Source organism: Scyliorhinus torazame, chromosome 11 (genome assembly GCF_047496885.1).
Source record: "Scyliorhinus torazame isolate Kashiwa2021f chromosome 11, sScyTor2.1, whole genome shotgun sequence".
NCBI classification, from domain to species: domain Eukaryota; kingdom Metazoa; phylum Chordata; class Chondrichthyes; order Carcharhiniformes; family Scyliorhinidae; genus Scyliorhinus; species Scyliorhinus torazame.
In genome coordinates this window covers 218,240,995-218,264,002 of record NC_092717.1, presented here as the reverse complement: position 1 = coordinate 218,264,002, position 23,008 = coordinate 218,240,995, and the positions used below count along the sequence as shown (strand labels likewise).

The 23,008-nt window shown below is 48.7% G+C and overlaps 1 protein-coding gene across 1 annotated transcript; it reads left to right on the top strand.

Moving 5' to 3' along the window:
- The first annotated feature begins 5,478 nt into the window (after nt 1-5,478).
- On the top strand, nt 5,479-21,609 carry LOC140385795 (lymphocyte antigen 6E-like). The gene is made up of 4 exons (XM_072468324.1): nt 5,479-5,497; nt 5,604-5,691; nt 13,923-14,048; nt 20,205-21,609. Exons 2-4 carry the CDS (start codon nt 5,640-5,642, stop codon nt 20,402-20,404), a joined length of 378 nt encoding a protein of 125 aa, XP_072324425.1. The 5' UTR covers nt 5,479-5,497; nt 5,604-5,639; the 3' UTR covers nt 20,405-21,609.
- Nucleotides 21,610-23,008: the final 1,399 nt, after the last annotated feature.

The window sequence follows — 23,008 nt, the reverse complement described above, 5'->3', positions numbered from 1 at the left end:
CCACCCTTAACCAAGCGGGCAGACCTGTGGCATTTTGGGTCCCGGCCACCACGAGGGGAGGAAGGGCGCCGCCATCTTGGACCACCCCAGACCTGTACGACGCATGGGGGCGGCCATTTTGTCCACCCCCGCCGCCATCTTGTGACCCCCCAGCCATGTGCGATGTATGGGGGCAGCCATTTTGTTCATCCCCGACGCCATCTTGGACGGCAACAACGGACCCCAGTGTCGACGGCTCCACGGAGTTCGAGGAAGACGCTCCACTACTACAACCACGTCTCGCTTCAATAACGCTCGACCAAGCTCGGCCCCGGACACTCCAGACGACGACGACAACGGTGCTAATAAACGGGCACGAGACACCATGCCTAGTCGACTCCGGGAGCACGGAGAGCTTTATCCACCCCGACACGGTAAGACGCTGTTCCTTGACCACCTATCCCAGCGCACAAAAGATTTCCCTAGCTGCAGGATCCCACTCCGTACAGATCAAAGGTTTCTGCATAGTTACCCTAACGGTGCAGGGGAGGGAGTTCAAAAACTACAAACTACACGTCCTTCCCCAACTCTGCACCCCCACATTACTGGGATTAGATTTCCAGTGCAATCTACAGAGCCTTACGTTCAAATTCGGCGGCCCAATACCCCCACTCACTATCTGCGGCCTCGCAACCCTCAAGGTGCAACCCCCGTCCTTGTTTGCGAACCTCACCCCGGATTGCAAACCCGTCGCCACTAGGAGCAGACGGTACAGCGCCCAGACCGGACCTTCATTCAGTCCGAAGTCCAGCGGCTACTAAAGGAAGGCATAATCCAGGCCAGCAATAGTCCCTGGAGAGCACAGGTGGTAGTAGTGAAGACAGGGGAGAAACAAAGGATGGTCATAGACTATAGCCAGACCATCAACAGGTACACACAACTAGACGCGTACCCTCTCCCCCGCATATCCGACATGGTCAATCGGATTGCCCAATACAAAGTCTTCTCCACCGTGGACCTCAAGTCCGCCTACCATCAGCTCCCCATCCGCCCAAGTGACCGCAAGTACACAGCCTTCGAGGCAGACGGGCGATTATACCATTTCCTAAGGGTCCCATTTGGCGTTACAAACGGGGTCTCGGTCTTCCAACGGGAGATGGACCGAATGGTTGATCAACATGGGTTGCGGGCCACGTTCCCGTATCTCAACAATGTAACCATCTGCGGCCACGACCAGCAGGACCACGACGCCAACCTCCAAAAATTCCTCCTGACCGCCAAAGCCTTGAACCTCACGTACAACGAGGACAAGTGCGTTTTTAGCACCAACCGGCTAGCCATTCTGGGCTACGTAGTGCGCAATGGGATAATAGGCCCCGACCCCGAACGTATGCGCGCCCTCATGGAATTTCCCCTCCCACACTGCTCAAAAGCCCTGAAACGCTGAATGTGGTTTTTTTCGTACTACGCCCAGTGGGTCCCCCAGTACGCAGACAAGGCCCGCCCCCTAATACAGACCACGACCTTCCCTCTGTCGACAGAGGCTTGCCAGGCCTTCAGCCGCATCAAAGCGGATATCGCAAAGGCCACGATGCGCGCCATCGATGAGTCCCTCCCCTTCCAGGTCGAGAGCGACGCCTCCGACGTAGCTCTAGCGGCCACCCTTAACCAAGCGGGCAGACCCGTGGCCTTTTTCTCCCGAACCCTCCACGCTTCAGAAATCCGCCACTCCTCAGTGGAAAAGGAAGCCCAAGCCATAGTGGAAGCTGTGCGACATTGGAGGCATTACCTGGCCGGCAGGAGATTCACGCTCCTCACCGACCAACGGTCGGTAGCCTTCATGTTCGATAATGCACTGCGGGGCAAAATCAAAAACGACACGATCTTAAGGTGGAGGATCGAGCTCTCCACCTTCAACTACGAGATCTTGTATCGTCCCGGAAAGCTGAACGAGCCGTCCGATGCCCTATCCCGCGGCACATGTGCCAATGCACAAATTAACCGCCTCCAAACCCTCCACGAGGACCTCTGCCACCCGGGGGTCACTCGGTTTTTCCACTTTATCAAGTCCCGCAACCTTCCATACTCTTTAGAGGAGGTCCGTACAGTCACAAGAGACTGCCACATCTGCGCAGAATGCAAACCGCATTTTTTCAGGCCGGATGGTGCGCACCTTTGAACGCTTTAGTCTGGATTTCAAAGGGCCCCTGCCCTCCACCGACCGCAACGCATACTTCCTTAATGTGGTGGACGAGTACTCCCGCTTCCCATTCGCCATCCCCTGCTCTGTCATGACCGCGGCCACAGTCATTAAAGCCCTGAACACCATCTTCACACTGTTCGGTTGCCCCGCATACGTCCACAGCGACAGGGGGTCCTCTTTCATGAGTGACGAGCTGCGCCAGTTCCTGCTCAGCAAGGGCACAGCCTCAAGCAGGACGACCAGCTACAACCCCCGGGGGAACGGGCAAGTAGAGAGGGAGAACGGCATGGTCTGGAAGGCCGTCCTACTGGCCCTACGGTCCAGGGACCTCCCAGTTTCACGGTGGCAGGAGGTCCTCCTGGACGCCCTCCACTCCATCCGGTCGCTATTATGTACGAGCACTAATCAAACGCCTCATAAGCGTCTCCTTGTCTTCCCTAGGAAGTCCTCCTCTGGAACGTCGCTGCCGACCTGGCTGGCGGCCCCAGGACCCATCTTGCTCCGAAAGCATGTGCGGGCACACAAGGCGGACCCGTTGGTCGAAAGGGTTCACCTCCTCCACGCGAACCCGCAGTACGCTTACGTGGAGTACCCCGACGGCCGACAGGACACGGTCTCCCTGCGGGATCTGGCGCCCGCCGGCAACACACACACCCCCCCGACACCATTCACCCAACCCCCCCCCCTTCCTGCCACCGCCGCACCCCGCGACCGCCCCCTTCCCAGGAGGATCCGTTCCCCTCCCCTCAGGCCCGACCAAGAATAAAGCCCAAGCTGAAACCGTAAGGCTCCCGGAGACGACAACACCGGAACAAGCACCACCACCACCACCGGGGCCGAGGCGATCGACACGGACGACCAGACCGCCCGACCGACTCGTGGCGTCGATCTAAATCAATATATGGACTTTTCACAAGAACATTTTGCTTTTTCTCCCGATACCGTCTGTAAATAGTTGAAACAGGACAAAATTGTACATACTGTATTGCCATATGAATGTTTTCCTCCCAGGACCAGCCCTGTAAACCCTTACCACCATGCGAAGCATCACCCCGCCGGGTTCATTTTTGACAAGGGGTGAATGTGGTAGTATGTATTAGGGGTCATGTGGGACTGGAAGCCCTAATGTCATTGGCTGACAGATCCCGGGTCCTGGTTGGCCGTTGACCTCTAGCTCCGCCCTGAAGGCGGAGTATAAGAAGCCGGAGTCCTCCCCCGCAGGCCATTCTACTATCGAGCTGCGGGGGAACAGACACGCTTAATAAAGCCTCATCGACTTCACTCTATTCGTCTCTCGGGGCAGCAAGGAAGAGGTTGGAGATGGCGTCCTGCAAAGGAACGAGCCTGGGGGCGCTGGTGACGGCACCGCTGCCGCTCTCGCCGACAAGGTACACCACGAGTCCGGTGGTGGCAGCAACGCTAAAGATCTGGGGCCAGTGGAGACTGCACAGGGGTGCGATGGGAGCCTCTGTGTGGTCCCCGAACAGGGCTAACCATCGGTTTGTCCCAGGAAGGATGGACGGGGGGTTTCAGAGCTGGCATCGGGCAGGGATTAGAAGAATGGGGGACCTGTTCATTGATGGGACGTTTGCGAGCCTAGGGGCGCTGGAGGAGAAGTTTGGGCTACCCCCGGGAAACGCTTTCAGGTACATGCAAGTGAGGGCGTTTGTGAGGCGACAGGTGAGGGAATTCCCGTTGCTCCTGGCACAGGGGATTCAAGACAGGGTGATTTCGGGTGTATGGGTCGGAGAGGGCAAGGTGTCGGCGATATACCAGGAGATGAAAGAAGAGGGGGAGGCTTTGGTAGAGGAGCTGAAGGGTAAATGGGAGGAGGAGTTGGGGGAGGAGATTGAAGAGGGGCTGTGCACTGATGCCCTAAGTAGGGTTAATTCCTCTTCCTCGTGTGCCAGGCTTAGCCTGATACAGTTTAAGGTTATTCACAGAGCGCATATGACAGGGGCGAGGCTGAGTAGGTTCTTTGGGGTGGAGGACAGATGTGGGAGGTGCTCAGGAAGCCCGGCGAATCACGCCCATATGTTCTGGTCGTGCCCGGCACTGGATGGGTTCTGGAGGGGTGTTGCGAGAGCAATATCTAAGGTGGTGAAAGTCCAGGTCAAGCCAAGTTGGGGGCTAGCACTATTTGGAGTGGCGGACGAGCCGGGAGTGCAGGAGGCGAAAGAGGCCGGCATTCTGGCCTTTGTGTCCCTGGTAGCCCGGCGGAGGATCTTGTTAGTGTGGAAAGATGCGAAGCCCCCCAGTGTGGAAGCCTGGATAAATGACATGGCAGGGTTTATCGAGTTGGAGAGGATAAAGTTTGCCTTGAGAGGGTCTGTGCAGGGGTTCTCCAGGCAGTGGCAACCGTTCCTAGACTATCTCGCGGAGCGTTAGATGAAGTTTGGTCAGCAGCAGCAACCAGGGGGGTGGTGGGAAGGGGGGAAGGGGGGGGGGGAGGGGGATATCTCTTTCGGGGGCGGGGGGGAAAGAAGGGTGGACGGGGAAGGGTTTTTTCCTAGGGGCACTTGAGCAAGAAAATACATAAACGTTTGAGAAAGTCGATATGTGCGGGAGGAATCCAATGTATAAAGTTCTGTACTATGTTGAATTGATATGTTTATGTCTTGCTATGCGACTTTTCTGTTCTTTTTGTTACGGGGAGGGGGGTTTGTATGGTTGAAAATTTTGTTGGAAAATTCTTAATAAACATAATTTAAAAAAAAAAAGAGTTCAATAAAATCGAGTTGCATTTCTTCAAGTGTTGGAAGCCTGTCTCACTGCTGCAGTAAACGCAGTCCTCGCAGACCCGGCATACCCAACACATCAAAACTCACATAGACACGGGGAGAATGTGCAAATTCCACAAGGACAGTGACCCAGGTGACCCAGGATCGAACCCGGTCCTTGGCGTCGTGAGGAAGCAGTGCTAACTACTGCACCACCGTGCCGGCCCTTTCAATAGCAAAAGTCTGAAAAAGGTTGACACATTCTTACCAAATTCTGGTTTCATTTTTTATTAAATTCAAGATTGGTGGCATGTCACAGTTTGCTCAAGGGGCTGTGTTGTTGTGGCAACATGCACTTTTTACATGCGTGTCTGCACCCATGAAATTCAAGATGTAAAACATCATCATTCACAGCACTGGTTTAGAATATCAGACCTATGCAACGGGAGGTGATTAATATCCAAGCAATGGTCGGACAATAGGAATAAGATCAGAGATTCAAAAATATCTTTTCATAATCAAATTGATTGACCTTTAAATAATGCGTGCAGAATGTGATTGTGTAGTTAAAATACATGCGGTTAATTGTCTCCAGGTATGCAGCTTTAGAACTTCAGAACTTTACACTGAGATTATTGTCAAAGTGTTTCTAATTCCATAACTACAATTGCTAACAACATTTCCCCATTGCATTTATAAAGGAAGGTTTTGAGCACTCCTGCAAACCGTGATACAAGATGAAGACTGTTTTAGCCCTTCTGTTTATGATTTACCTCTTTACTACTCCAGGTAAAACTTTATTTTTTTTACAAGTTCAGACTTAAGTTTAACATCGTACCTCTCATGATTCAAAAATATAACAATTAACATTTTGGTGCTTTACAAATATATTTTGAGAACATAGAGCACGGGGGGTATGTGAGCGACAATTGAACATGTTTTCTCTGCAGTTGGGAACCGCGAACGATGGGGCGGCAGAGTAGCACAGTGGTTCGCACATTTGCTTCACAGTGCCAGGGACCCGGGTCCGATTCCCGGCTTGGCTTACTGCCTGTGCGGAATCTGCACATTCTCCCCGTGTCTGCGTAGGTTTCCTCCGGGTGCTCCAGTTTCCTTCCACAAGTCCCGAGAGATGTGCTTGTTAGGTGAATTGGACATTCTGAATTCTCCCTCAGTGTACCCGAACAGGCACCGGAGTGTGGTGACTAGGGGATTTTCACAGTAACTTCATTAATGTAAGCCTACTTGTGACAATAATAAAGATTATTATTATGATGGGACAAAAAGAGAAAATGCTGGAAAAGCTCAGCAGGCCTGGCCGCATCTGTGGAGAGAGAAAATGGAGTTCGTGTTTCGAGTCTGTATGACTCTAATGTAGTTCCGACCGAGTGAGTCTGTAAAAGACAGGTGTCCACCTCCTGGTGCTCTTTTCCATCTGTGTGGTCATTCTTAAACTCAATGGGGAAGCCCTCCCCTCCTTCGCTTATTGTGTAAACGATTAATCCTTAAGATTAGTTTGGATGAACTCAGTCTAGCTGAGTATCACTTTCTCAGTGATTTGGGGCATAAGGTAATACATGTGGGTGATGAATTGCATGGGGGAAGATTTTTGTGCTGTTGTGAAGAATCATCCGGACATTGCACGTTGAGGATAATCGTGCAGGGAACACTGCATGCCCTCAAAGCAGTCCATTTTCAATTTTCTCCATCCTTTGCATCCAGGTTCATCAGCCCCCTTCTACTTTGCTCCTGCTGCCTCTGATGGCCACTCCTTCAGCTCCCTGGGCCCTAAGCTCCAGAATTCCGTCCACACCTCTCCACCTCTTTTTACCCACATTCCACCTTTAAGATATTCATTAAAAACTACCACTCTGACTTTTGGTCATCTGACTTAATATCTTCTGTGCCTCGGTGTCCTATTTCATAGAATCATAGAATTTACAGTGCCGAAGGAGGACATTCGGCCCATCGAATCTGCACCGGTCCTTGGAAAGAGCACCCCACTTAAACCCATGCCTCCACCCTATCCCCGTAACCCCACCCAACCATTTTGGTCACTCAGGGAAATTTATCATGGCCAACCCACCTAAGCTGCACATCTTTGGACTGCGGGAGGAAACCGGAGCACCCGGAGGAAACCCACGCAGACACGTGGAGAACATGCAGACTCCACACAGACAGTAACTCAAGCCGGGAATCGAACCTGGGATCCTGGAGCTGTGAAGCAACTGTGCTAACCACTGTGCTACCATGCTGCCCCTACTTTCATCTTATAAAGTTCTAGTGAAGTGCCTTGTAATGCTTTATTACTTTAAAGATGCTATATAAATATAAGTTGTTTTCGTCAATGGAGATTGTTGGTAGGCGCGTGATGAGGCTGTGGTGAATTAAGCAGTAGCTGAGGCTACTCATAAAGTTGCTAAGTTATGGCAGTTGAAGATGCATTAACTGACCGCAACCATTCGTTTAAGGTCATTTAATTTCTTGTGGCACTGCATCCAAGTCACTGATGCTTTGCTCCTGGCATTGACCTTCAAGGACATCTATTCCCACTGCATTTTGAGCAAGGGCCTGGAGGACCAATATTCCGCACTGCTGATCTGCAGCATCTTTTCTGCATGGCTACCAACACCTGCTTCAACAAGTACAGGCCAACTTTATCTGAGACCGGGAAGTTACAATTATGGTCATCTGCTGATACATGCAGCGAATGAACAACGTGGTCAGCTCTGGCTGCAGGCAGCAATCATGCAGATCTGCAGGCAACAGAAAGTTGCTGCATTATATCGAATGGACGTGAATCAAACATGCACTGCGGTCACCCACTCATTTGCCAGGGCAATCCAATTTACCCCCATCCCCCCTATTTTCCAGATTATTCTATTTCCTTCAGGCATTCTGCCGACTTTTCTTGTTACAGGAATTCATTGCTTCAGAGTGTGTTGGAGACCGATTCAATTGTGGCTTTCAAAAGAGGATTGATCATTATCTGAAGAGGAAATTTTTACAGGGCTATGCAGAAAAGGCAGGGGGGGGGGTGGTAGCACAAGGTGACTTGCTCTTACACAGAGCCAGCATGGGCACATCAGGCTGAATGGCCTCCTTCTGTGCGGTGACCATTCTATGATTCCCTGTTCCTTTTCTCAGGGTGTTTCCCCCCCCCCTCAACACCATATGGAATTAATGCATTCCATTTGGAATAGGAAGGCTCCAAGTGTCACATTTCAAACTCTTAAAATCAGCACAGTGCTGGTGTTTCTGAATTTCCCTCTAGACCTCTGTGCAACTTCATTGCACCTATCAAGTATATTAATGCGAAAAAAGCAGCATTTAACATTTAATATTTTTTGTTCATGGATTAACGATGGAGGGGAAATGGTTCGGATTTATTACCTAAAAGATAACAAGGGGGTAATAATTATCATCAAAATTATTATAGTTGGATTAGATATATCTTAGATATATATATTAGATATATATTCTTATGCTCACCGGCTGAGAATATAAAACAGGGAAACCTGTTAAATCTTCTTTCTCTAGAGATATCAGACTAAAAAGTGCGGCATGATTTAAAATCCCACTATCTGGCCTGTGGAAGATTTTGGGATAGAATGTTGGAGTTTTAACTTTGGCTATTTAGCCAGATGGTTGTTTACACCATTTCGCCAGGGTTCCTGTTGACCTTCAAGGCAGGGGATTGGGAAAATTTGCTTCACAGAATCCCGACAGTGCAGAAGGTGGCCATTTGGCCCATTGAGTCTGCACTGACCCTCTGAAAGAGTACTTCACCCAGGCCCACTGCCCCGTCCTATTCCTACAACCCTCTAACCTAACCTACACATCCCTGGACACTCAGGGACAATTTGGCATGGCCAAGCCACCTAACCTGCACATCTTTGGATTGTGGGAGGAAAACGGAGCACCCGGAGGAAATCCCCGTAGACAGGGGAAGAAATTGCAAACTGCCAACTACTGTGCCGCCGTGCCGCCTCTTGGAAATCCCATGTGCTTCTTCCTAGGTTAAATTTGAAGGTGATATAAATGACTTTATTAACTAACAAAAAAACAATGGGCTGGATTCACTGTTTTTAAAACTAAGTGTTGACGTCAGCGCAGGTATCAGCGCCGACCCCTCACTGATCTTGTGCCCGTTGAGTAAAACTCCCGGCTCCCACGATATAAACGGATGGAGAATGGCCGGGTCCGTGGCCGCGCATGCGCACGGCGACGACCTGCAACGGTTGCACCGTAAAGCATGGCACCGGCCAGGCGCGGACCCGACCTGCCAGTCAGTGCCCCCCTGGCCACCCCTCACTAGTCCCCACAGCCCCTGCGGAAGCCCGCCCCGACCAGCAGCATGGCTCCCATCCGGCTGGGGCGGCGCTGGGCACAGTCCGCAGCTGCCACGCCGGGTTCCCGACCGCTGAGACCACACGTCAACCGTGCAGTCGGGAACTCGGCCCATCGGGGGCGGGCCTTCAGGTGACGCACCAATGGCATTCGTGCCCGCATGACGTGATGACGCCATTTCGGCAGGGGCGGAGGATACAAAACCAGCATCAAACCGGCACCACCGCCGATTTGAGCATCAAAAGGGATTCTCCGCCCGATCGCCGATTACAAAATCGACGTCAGAGATCAGAGAATCCCGCCCAATGTATTTTACAATCGCTGTACGTCAATGACCTAAGGTGATTAAGGATCCCAATGTTATGTGTATATGTACAATTAAATACCCATTAATAAACATTTTTGTGTTTAAGGCTATGTCATAAGACACCATTTAATCATGTTCGATTTAATCCATATCAAGAAATTACCCAAGGCAATTTGGTAAATCTCTCATAATTTTATATTCATATTGAAGTCCACTGTTAAAATCTTAAATTATCAATGTTTCATGTTACTTCAGTAAATAAACAGATTAGGAGAACTGGATAATGTCTTCTTTTAACTCTGGGAACTGGCCTTAAATTCCACCCAGTCTAAGTGGGCGAAAAGTTCACTTCCAGCTATAAGGGTCCCGCTTGAAATAGGTTTGGGCTGTATCAGTTTATCTTTGTATTTATGCGTCCACAGGATGTGGGCATCACTGACTAGGCTGGCATTAGTTGCCCATCCTTAACTGCCCTTGAGACGCTGGTGCAGAGCTACCTTTTTGAACCGCTCAGTCCCAATGGTGTAGGTACATCCACACTCCCTGTAAGGAAGGGAGTTCCAGGATTTTGGCCAAGTGACAGTGAAGGAAGAGAGAAAAAATGCCCCTAAATTGACAATCGCATCTGATCAGCCCACAGGATGAAGGAAGTGGAAAAGGAAATGTTGGTACATTAATATTAATAATCTTTATTGATGTCACAAGTAGGCTTAGATTAACACTGCAATGAAGTTACTGTGAAAATCCCCTCATCGCCACACTCCGGCGCCTGTTCGGGTACACAGAGGGAGAATTCAGAATGTCCAATTCACCTAACAGCACATTTTTCAGAACTTGTGGAGGAAACCGGAGCACCCGGAGGAAACCCATGCAAACACAGGGAGAATGTGCAGACTCCACACAGGCAGTTAGCATAGTGAGACATGGAGTGCTTTTGAGGTTGGGGTCGAGACACATTGCTTGCGTAAAGTGTTCCATTCTCTAATATCCCTCTAATATAATAGGGTTAGAAATAAAATAGGTTTTGAGTAAGGAATAGGTGGGACAAGGACAAAAGGAAGGTTTGTGATCGGGAAACAGGAGAGATTGAATGAAAGAAGGTATGACATCTGCAGCTTGTGCATTCAAAAGAGATTATTCTCTCTCTCAATGTGGCCATATGCTGACATACCAGTTTCTTCCAGTCACCTAAGAGATTTTCCATTGTTGGTTTCGTATTTCGTCCAGACCCTCATATAGAAAACAACAGCAGACTAGTTCTTGAGTGCTTGTTTTAAAAATGCATCAAAGGTATTTTTACTTAAACTCTTTAACAAGTTGTTTCGAACTGAAAGCATTATGGAGCACAGTGGTGGCACACTGTTTATTAGCACTGCTGCCTCACAGCGCCAGGGACCCGGGTTCAATTCTGGCCTTGGGTGATTGTCTGTGTGAAGTTTGCACGTTCTCCCCATGTATGCGTGGGTTTCCTCTGGGTGCTCCGGTTTCCTCCCACAGTCCAAAGATGTGCAGGTTAGGTGGATTAGCCATAATAAATGGCCTCTTAGGGTCCAAAGATGTGTAGGTTAGGTGGTGTTGCCGGGTTATGGGGTTGGGGTGGGGGAGTGGATCTAAGTCGGGTGCTCTTTCAGAGGGTCGCTGCAGACACGATGAACCGGATGGCCTCCTTCTGCATGTAGAGATTCTACGGATCAGTGTGTGACACTTAATCCGAAAAGTTCTGAAACTGCAGGGCAGCACCTGGCAGAAGCCAGGTGTCACCATTATTGTTACAGGGAAAATCAGAGGAATGTTGGCAGCCCTCACAAAACCTTTGGCAGCCAACTAACAGCAGGCTTGGCAGGGCCCCAAGAATAGACTGATTGCTCTGTGTTCTGAGACAATGGGGGTCTGAGAAACGTTTCTTAACTCCTCACAACCTTGGGGAAGGAATCAGAGAATGTAAAATATTGGGAGTAAATAAATAAATGTGTGATCCTACTGGGATCTATTTGGAAGGACAAGGCAGGCAATGTAAGTTTAAAAATGGCCGCGATAGTTGATTTCGAACTTCATTTTAAATTATGCATTCCCTTTAAGAATACTAGTTCTCAATGATGCCCTCAATTTGTATCTTCAGTGTCAACAACAAAATGCATTTATTTATTTCTATGTTTTTTTAAATTTAAAGTACCCAATTTTTTTTCCCCCCAATTAAGAGACAATTTAGCGTGGCCAATCCACCTACCCTGGACATCTTTGGGTTGTGGGGGTGAGGCCCACGCAGACACAGGGGGAATGTGCAAACTCCATATGGACAGTGACCCGGGGCCGGGATCGAACCCGGGTCTTTGGCGCCATGAGGCGACTGTGCTAACCACTTCACCACTGTGCATTTATAATGTAACTTAAAATTAATTCATAGGGGCCTGTCCACCATCTACAAGCCACAAGTCAGGAGTGTGATGAGTACTCTCCACTTGCCTGGATGAGTATAGCTCCAATCATATCCTCCAACAGAAGCAAACCACTTGATTGATCTCCTATCCGCTACCTTAAACATTCACTCCCTCCACCACCGAAGAACAGTGGCAGCCGTGTGTACCATCTACAAGATACATTGCAGCAACTCACCGAGGCTCCTTCGACAGCACCTTCCAAACCCGCAATCTTTACCACCAATGGACTGCAGTAGTTCAAGGAGGTGGCTCACCACCATTGTCTCAAGAGCAAGTAGGGATGGTCAAAATCCTGCTGGTGTAGCCGGCAAAGCCACATCCCCATAAGGAATAAAAAAAGGACTCACTTCTGGGCCTGGTACTGAGTTTGGTGAAATTCGTCATCCACATAAAACCACTCCAGAGTCACAGGGAGTGACTGACAGGCAGCACCACTCCCTGGTGGTGGAGGGACTGACGGACTGGACCTGAATAACAGGAACAGACTAAGAGATGGTGGTTTGGCCTTTATCACTAAATCACAATTTTGCCTCCTCATCGTTTCAAAATCTATTCTTTCGTGGCATGTGGACATTGTTGGGAAGGCCAGAATTTGCTGCCCATCCCTAACTGCCCTTGAACTGAGTGGCGTGGTAGGTCATTTCAGAGGTCAGTTAAGATTCAACCACATTGCTGTGGGTCTGGAGTCACATGTAGGCCAGACCAGGTGAGGATGGCAGATTTCCTTCTCTAAAGGACATTAGTGAACCAGATGTTGTGTTAATGACAATCAAGGGTATTTTCATGGTCACCTGGCACACATTCTCCTCCCGCAATCTCCACATTTTGTTCCACCGCTCATACTTATCCCTTTAAAACATTTGACAGCATACCTGGTGCGCAACATCCATCACTAAATCCAGCTGAACCACCTCATGGATTATTGTGCCTCACTATCTTGTCAAAATGATCCCCTACTCCTGAAGCATTCATTATTAAGAGCAAAGAGGACCTTTGGCTTCTTTTCTCCAATATCAACCACTTCCTTACGCACAAAGTCTGATGTAAGATCACCAAACTGAAACATTGGGTGGAATTTAATGACCTCCCCGAGTGAATTTGGAGGCGGGGGGGGAGTTTAATCAGGCTAAGGGGCATGGGGTGGAGGCCCAGCCTCCTTCCTGCCTCTGTCCCGATTATGTACTTAACCAGTGGTGGACAGAGGAACCAGAGGAACAGAAGAAACAAAACCCCGTTGGGTTTGTTTGCGGGCTCCTGGGGGTCCCTCGTTTAAAGGCACTCACTAATCGGGGGACCTGTCATCGGCAGAGGTGGAAACTTCTGAGACCCAACCTCCCTCCCCCATCTGCCCTCCCACCATCTCTCCCTGCCCCCCGCCCCCCCCCCCCCAATCTTGTGTTCACTCACTCGGCCTCTGGTGGGTGCCTTGCCAAAGGCTGTCACTGCTCCCCGTGGCACTGCCTGCAATGGAGAGTGGCTGTCCTTTGAACAGCTGGCAGCTTTCACGGGGTGGCAGACAGGCCTCTGATCCTGGGGAGGCCAGCCACTGGTCGCCTCAGTGCTTGATTGGGACTTAATACAGTGGGCAAAGAAGGCGATGCAGGTCTCTAATGACCTGGATTAAATCCCTCCCAATAATTCTGCTTTCCCCTCTCCAAGATGCTGCCATTCCTCCTGTGTAGTTCCAGCATTTCCTGTTTTTCGTTCAAGCGGAACTTTTCTTATCAGTCCCATGTATTCTCACACCTGTGACAGAGAACATTCTCCTCTCTGCAAATTGTTTTGTGTTATCGTGCTTAAAGCACTTCAGACGATTAAAAAAGCTATGAAGCCAGCTAAGAAAGAAATAACAACTTTCCAACAGGTAGGAAATTTGCTTTGTACATGAAGTGTTAAAATTGTTGCTGTGTTTATTCTATTTGCAGTGGTCCCTTTGCAATGTTACTCATGCACCAGCGAGACGAGTAATAAAGTGTGTAATGCGAAGCCACCTATAAATTGCACGAGTGGCGAGGACAGGTGTATGGTATCCAAGGTCACCACAGAGATTTGTAAGTTTACATTTAAAATCCATTCTTTCCAATGCCGCCATTGAACCTAATGAGGCACCCATCCATGATGTTGTTTTTTTCTGTGGCTTCAGATTTCTGCATCAACCAATTATATAGAAAGACGAGGTTATTCAATCCGGCTAGAACAGAGGTGTATAATGGAAATGGGGGGCTGAATTCTCCACTTCGCGACGCCGGCAGCGAGAATTGCGATAAGGTGGAGAATAGCGTGGAATGGGAAAATGGGGTTTCGCACCCGCCACCGATTCTGTCGCCATGCTCTGGTCCCTCGTCGGTGACATTATCGAGGTTTGCACTCTGCGAAGGCAGGTCCATGCAAAACCATCATTTGCGTGGATTTTAATATCATTAGCGGGTTGGGCACTTCATGCTCTACCCCTCTGTGAAGCTCTCGCGGGAGCAAATTGGTGCAAGTATTTACTTTTAAAAAAAATGTATTTTATTACAAACATGTATCAAAGCAGGTTACAGCAAATAAACACCCCGGGAAACATACTTCCCAACAATCAATTCTACAGTCTGTACAGATTTTCCCCCTTTTTCACCCCCCCCCCCCGCCCCCACTCATTCTCGCCTGAGTCATATGCACCCTTAAACTGTATCAGGCTCATCATTGCACAAGAGGAGGTCCCGTTTACCCTTCGCAGTGCCTCACTCCATACTCCCCAATTGATCTCCCCTCCCAACTCCACTTCCCATTTCTCCTTGATCTTCACCACCGGCTCACCTCCCTGCTCCCCCAGCCACTTATATATATCCCCAATTTTTCCCTCTCCTCCCACATCCAGAAGCAGCAGTTGCTCCAGCAGGGTGTATTCCGGCAACCTAGGGAACCCTCTCCAGACCTTTCGTGCAAAGTCCCTAACCTGCAGATTCCTGAACTCACTACCCCTCGGCAGCTCTACCCTCTCCCTTAGCGCCACCAGACTGGTGAACCCTTCCTCCAAATACAAATCCCTCACTTCGCTCCACCTGCTGTACACACTATCCATTCCCCACCCGGCTCAAACCCATGATTCTCGGACAGCGGCGTGAGAACCGACATCCCTTCCATCCTACAATGCCTCCTCAGCTGATTCCATTCACCCTGGACTGCCCCACCGGGCTCCCTGAATACCTACTTGGAGCCATTGGCAACGCTGCCGTCACCATAGCCCTCAAACTAGATTCCTCCTCCATCCTAACCCACTCTACCCCTTCTCCTTCCCACCACCGCCACATCTTGTCCATATTCGGCGCCCAATAAAAATGAAGCAAGTTCATTTTGCTTCAACCCCCCCCCCCCCGTGCTGCCTCTGCCTTTGTAGCAGGGTTCTCCCCACCCTCGGCACCTTCCCCGCCCATACAAAGTCAGAGATGATTGTGTCCACTTTACAAGAAAGGCCTTTGGTATAAAGATCGGGAGAGCCTGAAAGATAAACAAGAACCTCGGCAGAATATTCATTTTCACCACTTGGACCCTCCCCGCCAACGTTAAGTGTTGTTCACCCCACCTCCTAAGATCCTCCCTGGCCCCCTCCACCAGCTTTGTTAAGTCCCACTTATGGAGCCCTGTCCATTCCCTCGCGACCTGAATCCCCAAATACCCAAACCTATCCCTGGCTACTGTAAATGGCATCCCCCCTAAATTTGCCCATTGTCCCAGCTCATTCACTGGGAATACCTCGCTTTTCCCTACATTCAGTTGGTGCAAGTATTACAAGCGGGGCCTGGGCGCAATGGCTGGTGAGGGGGAGAAGGAGGCTACAAAAACTCTCAAAAACCTTCAAGGATTGTTGGGCTTGCTGGAGGTGGGAAGTGGAGGGGGGGGGGGTGCAGGGGGTGCTGCCTAAGCTGGGGGCAATAGCGGAGAACGACTTGGTGCCAGGTATGTGGACGCTAGGTGCCCCCCTCAGGATTGGGGTGACCTGGCTCACGACGCCATTCCTGCAGGATGTGGATTTAAACACACCCCTTTGGTGCTATTTACAGGCGCCTGGCTGCTCACACTGCTCATTGCTCATTGCGTCCTGTGAATGTTCAGAGAGCCTCTGGTGATTTTGGAGCCTACCCAGGTCGTCCCTCTGGAAACACGCATCATCAAGAGGATCAGCAGGGCCAATCTCAATTAGTGGCCTCCAGGTGTTGCCACTCCTCAGAAGTGTTGCCCCACTGCAGAGGAAGCAGGGGATTGGCAGAGCTTAGCACAACCAAAGGACACCTGCTCCATGGCCTTTGGAACTCTCCCTAGTTTTCTGCCCCTCACAGGACAGAGGCCTCACCAGTGACCCCCACCCCTCAGGATCACTAGCTGTCTCCTCCCGGTGAGGTGGCAGCACTGACTGCCTCTGTCACCACCTCCCAGTGTTCAGGAGGGCAGGTTTTGTCATAATATACACCAACATATCATGGTGCAGACACACACACTGATGGACACACAGTGGGACCAATCAACACACACAACATCGCAGCCAATCACCAGTTAGAGCACACACACTATAAAGACAGGGGGCATCAGAGTTCCCGCTCATTCGGGATGCAGCTTCCTAGTAGGACAGAGCTCACAGCCTGCAGCACAGACATTCACCATGTGCTGAGTGCATCGACTGGTTAGGACAAGGCAAAGGTCTTTAGTTAAAGCTAATATTGTGTTAACCCACAGTGAGAGTATGTTAAACTCTTAATGACTCAATAAAATAGTGTTGCACTATTTCAAGTGTTGGTGACCTGTATGTGATCCACGGATCCAGAGCACCCAACACAACATGATACCAGGTGTGGTTGGATACTAGCACTTCTTACACCTGCAAGTGATCTGCCTTCCGCCAGCATTCCGTCATCCTGCAACATGGACAACATCAGCCCGCCGCCGCCGCTCCGCATCGCCGGCAACCTAGGGGCCAACTGGAAGATATTCAAACAGCGCATCCAGCTCTTCCTTGAAGCCACAGACAGGGAGGACGCCTCGGATACCAGGAAGATCGCTCTCCTCCTATCCATGGCCGGGGTCCATGCCATCCACATTTTCAATTCTCTCACCTTTGCGGATGATGAAGATAAAACAAAGTTCAAGACGGTCCTCCTCAAGTTTGGCACTCACTGCAGCGTAGAGGTGAATGAAAGTTTCGAGCGCTATGTATTCCAACAGCATTTGCAGGGTAAGGATGAACCTTTCCAATCCTTTCTCACTCACCTCCGCATCCTTGCGCAGTCTTGCAGCTACGGGCCCACCTCCGACTCCATGATACGCGACCAGATCGTTTTCGGTGTTCAGTCGGACCCCCTACGACAGCAGCTCCTCAAAGTAATGCAACTCACCCTAGCGACCGCCATTGAGACCTGTGTCCTACACGAAAACGCCACAAGTCGGTATTCCCAAATCCAAGCGGCTGAAACGGCACGGCAAGGTCCCCACGAGGCGGAACGAGTCCAAGCAATTGAGTAACTCTCGGGCCTCAGCCTGGATGAGGGCGGCCATTTCGCGCACTTTTCACGGACTCCCGTGCTTGTGCACACCAAATGAGGGGACGGCGACGTTGAAGAATGTAATGCGCAAGCGCGGTGGCGCAGCGAACGTGTTGACGCTACAACATGCGGCAACTGTGGCTCCGCCCATTTAAAACGGCAATGTCCTGCCAAATCTCGACAATGCCTATGATGTGGCAGACTTGGCCACTATGCTGCCTTATGACGAGCAGCTCAGACTGTCAATTCATATCGCTTCAGCCAGCCTCGCAGGAATGTCCGGACAATTCAACCCACGGTCACCGAGTCCGATGCGGACCTCCCACACAGCAGTGACACCGAGGACCCGAAGACGCCTTTTCGAGTCGGTATCGTGACAAAAATCAGGATGTTCCCCGAAGCAAAGACACAGCCGCTGTCGGTATACAGCATCGATCCAGACGATGAGTGGTGTGCCACCCTGACGGTCAACCAGAATTCGTTGCCCACCTCAGAGACTTAATTTGTGAACTTTGTGGACTTATAGACTTTCTGAATTGTTCTGTTCTTCCGTTTGATCGTTTACATGGTTTGTATATAGTGTTCATCTCATTATTCTTGTTGCATACTGTTTTTCTGCACCAGGCACCTTCCCATGTAAATAGCTTAGTTCTCATGTACGTAGTCCTGTAAATATGTCTTTCGCACACACGTAGTTAGGGACATTCTCACCATACACTATTTATTGCCACACATGTACATTCTTTTATAAAAGGGGGATGTCATAATATACACCAGTATATCATAGTGCAGACACACACACTGATGGACACACAGTCAACGCACGCAACACCACAGCCAATCACCAGTTAGAGCACACGCACTATAAAGACAGGGGGTATCAGAGGTCCCGCTCATTCGAGCTGCAGCTTCCTAGTAGGACAGAGCTCACAGCCTGCAGCACAGACATTCACCATGTGCTGAGTGCATTGACTGGTTAGGACAAGGCAAAGGTCTTTCGTTAAAGCTAGTATTGTGTTAACCCACAGTGAGAGTATGTTAAACTCTTAATGACTCAATAAAATAGTGTTGCACTATTTCAAGTTTTGGTGATCTATATGTGTTCCACGGATCCAGAGCGTCCAACACAACAGGCTTATGTCTGCGGCCCACCCTGGGAAAGACGTTGTCCCTCCTCTCCTCATTGACATCGAGCAGTGGGTCCACCTCTGACTCCCAAAACCAGGAGCAGGTCTTCTCTGAGCCATCTTCGAGCCATTAATGTGTTTTTAGCACTAATTCTGGCCAGCGGTTACACCCCCTGCTAGGCAGCGGATTGCTCTGAACTCTTGCTGGCAGAGTGCTGGCTCATTGCAAGTTCTGAATCATGGAAAGTATAGTGCCCCCGACAGAAACGCAAATCGCGCGCTATTCAGTCCCGGCAGGAACACTTTGACTGGGATTCTCCGGTCCGGCATGCCATTCGTTGGCGGCAGGATTCTATACTCCCGCCGCTTGTCAATGGGATTTCCCATTGTAGCCAACCCACGCTGCTGGGAAACCCACTGGCGCAAGTGAGCTGCTGGCAGGAAAGGTGAATCACAACGACGGGAGAATTTCAGCCTTAATCTCCCAAATGGAGATTCCTGGCCAGGGTGTTATCAGAGACAATTCTGTTATTTGAAATGGTTGGGCGCAAGGGAAACGACCCCCATCATCCTTCACGACCACTGTTTTTAAAGGGCCCGATCTCGGAATTCCTGGCGTTGCCAGCCTTTTCTGGCCCCGCCTCACCAGCAAGATGCCATGGGCCACGCCTGCAGATGTTTTCTGCACAGAGAGCTGCGCAATGTGGCGAGAAAAGCCAGCTGTGCAGTTGCCAAGCCGAACGCCCGTCTTCCCACCTCACCCTGCACTCTGTGCAAGAAACGGAAAGTTCCACCCCATGTGTTCTCTTCCACTGCCTGAGATGAATTTCTGGCCCTTTAAGTGTTTTTCCTTTCTGCAATGTGGGTACTATTCAAAGAACATCAGGAGGATTGATGATTGTCTACATTGAGCTAAACTATAAATAATGATTAATAATGTTAAATTATACGACAAAACAAATTTGCAAAAAAAATTAAACATTTTTTTTAGAGTACCCAATTCTATTTTTCCAATTAAGGGGCAATTTAGCGTGGCCAATCCACCTGCCCTGCACATTTTTGTGTTGTGCGGGTGAGACCCACGTAGACACGGGGAGAATGTGCAAACTCCACACAGTCACCCGAAGCTGGGATCGAACACGGGCCCTCAGCACCGTGAGACAGCAGTGCTAACCACTTCACCACCATGCCGCCCCCCCCCCCCCCAAAAAAATTATATACTCTTTCCATGTTGTTTTGGCACATACATAATGACCTTGGATGGAAGGTGATGGCCTGGTCCTGTGCCTCTGCTAGTAAAGCCTTATTCAGTTGGCTACTCGACAATGAAAGCAAACAGCCAGTGATTTATTGCAGCAAGTCTGGCCATCTCTGTGGCACAGCACCCAAAGTGTTCCTGTTATTCTCCCAATAAAATTGGTTACTTTTTGTGAGAATCGTATGTGGAACTCCCCTCTGCAAACACACAAGAGCAGTCAGATAATATACAACAATGTTTAAAATATAAGCATGACTGATACTTGAAAACTAACAACTAAATTATTTTCCCTCCCTGTCATTCTAGTTGGACAACAAATAACTACTTTGAAGAAAGGGTGTATTAAAAGTGCAGAGTGTACTGGAACCATCAATATCCTTTTCATCACTACAGGGACTGAGTGCTGCAAGACCAACTTATGCAATGTGAATGGCTCGGCTAGTGTCGGTGGAAGCAAATTGATGCTGATAGCAAGCTTCCTCTATGTAACCTTCAAGTTTTTTTAACATGTAGGATGCAGCACATGCCTGAGAAATTTACACATTGAGACTAATGACTTACTGATTTCACTAACAGCAAAGGCTCACCATCAAAATTGATTCATTCTCAAGTTTCATGCGATGACTTATTACAATGATCCCATATTGCCAAAATTTCACCACATGCCTGCAATCATGTTATTCAAATGACAAAACCAAACCAAGATTAATAAGTTAATTAAAAGGAACCTAGGTAGGGCAGCACGGTGGCACAGTGGTTAGCACAGCTGCCTCACGGCGCTGAGGTCCCAGGTTCGATCCCAGCTCTGGGTCGCTGTCCGTGTGGAGTTTGCACATTCTCCCCGTGTTTGCGTGGGTTTCACCCCCACAACCCAAAAGATGTGCAGGGTAGGTGGATTGGGCACGCTAAATTGCCCCTTAGTTGGAAAAAATGAATTGGATACTCTAAGTTTATTTAAAAAAAGGAGCCTAGGTATAAACTGAACACTTACTGACCTCATCATCAATTTTGCTCATGAGCACGTCCAGCATAGTTTAATTTGTAACTGTTGGATAAGTGTTAAAAGTGAGTGATGTTATGGCACGATTAAAATAAAGGACTTAAAATTTTCCCTAAAATGGTACAGGGACAAATTTGGTATTGGCATTTGCTGGCACAAATATTTATCCTCATGTTATTGGAGTGACATGGTTGTGTTCAAATGTAATGTTAAAAAAAAATTGTAAATTGCTATAACACGTTATGAATTTTTGTGATTCTTTACTGGAACTGCAATTAGAAACATGTAATCGTACCGTTTGTGAAGGATCTATTTGGTTAATTTTACTAGAATTATCAATATAATTTACTATGGTTATAATGCAAGATAGAGGATCATGGCTAATGAAGATGATGTAACGGCCTGCCCTTCCTTATTCTACAATTTTCTCCAACCTTACAACCCTTTGCGATCTCTGCATTGCTCCAATTCGCAATTCTAGTCACTCCACTATTAAAGGCTTTGCCTTCAGCTGCCTGGGCCTCTGTCATCCACTCCCTAAATCCACTTCTCTAGTTGTTTCCCTTCTTAAGACATTCCTTAAAACCCAACAAACGAGCTTTGTTCATTTGTCCTAGCATCTCTTCATGTGCCGCAGTGTCAAATTTTGTTTGATAAGACAACTTAGGATATTGTTTTGTTCTGCCAATAATTAATAAATGCAATACAATAGCTTTGAGTGGTTTTATTCATTGTGTGGAAATGCCGGTGTTGGACTGGGGTGAGCACAGTAAGAAGTCTTACAACACCAGGTTAAAGACCAACAGGTTTGTTTGGAATCACTAGCTTTCAGAGCGCAGCTCCTTCAACACTCACCTTTATTCATTGTAGTACCAAATGTATTGTTAAGATCCCGGACAAGACGCAACACTTTGCAATAAGGAGAGGCTGTTTCACCACAGGAGTGATACCACTGACCTACCTTTCATGTTTTTAAAATAATTTTTGTTTTAATTTGAAAGTACCCAATTATTTTCTTTCCCCAATTAAGGGGCAATTAAGTGTGGCCAATTCACCTACCCTGCACATATTTTGGGTCATTGGGGTGAGACCCACACAAACACAGGGAGAATGTGCAAACTCCACACGGACAATGACCCGGGGCTGTGAGGCAGCAGTACTAACCACTGTGCCACCGCGCAGCCCTGACCAATCTTTTTTGTTAAAACAAACTTTAATTTTAACACAGAATTGATCATATTAGCAACAAAATAACAGCTTTGCAGTTAACAGTCCAAACAGTTCTTCAGTGAAAGGGGAAAAACTTTAATTTACTACCTGCACCTGCCACTATATATTCCAATTAATTTGAGTTTCAAAGACCACTTATAAATAAAGTTAGCAATCACGTTTACTTGCTTTCTTGATGAAGTATCGTTGGAAAGAACCTTTCCAGAGCCAGCTTGAAGAACTGTCTTGTCAGGCATTTCTGATGGACTTACAATTCTGTGGCAAGCTGCTGAACTACACAGACTAGGCTCCATCCATTAATTATATTATAAGGCATTCTTCTATCGCTTAAGATGACCCATGGCCTGTTTAGCTAGGACTAAGCGCAATCCCTCAAAAATTATCTACACCCAGGGATGCTCCAAAATCAAAACCTGCTCCTGGGCCTGGCAAAACACGCCATTAACAGGTCCAGGCAGCGAGCGACCGAGCAGATCAGCTGGCCGGACTGCCTGGCCCATCTTCCATGGCTTTATTCAGGCCGGGTGTCCCTGGAAAAGGAGAAAGCAGTGTCAACAAACACCCTTGAGGCCTTTCGTGCCGGTGGGCGCCTCAGGGGTTGGATTGCTTTATCGACAATTCTTTTCCCATATGATTTGACGTTGATAAATTTCCATTGTTCTTTGTTACTTTTGGCCCTTTTTAATTTGTTCCTGAGTTAATTTCTATTATTCTATTACATTGATTGGACCCTAAAATAAATCCTTCAAAATCAAAACAATATTCCATAGCCATCTCTTTGTTAACAAATAAATGGTTAAAATCAATGGTTACCTCACATTTGTAGGAGTTTGCTTAATTGTGCAGATGGAATCATAGAGTCATAGAATTTACAGTGCAG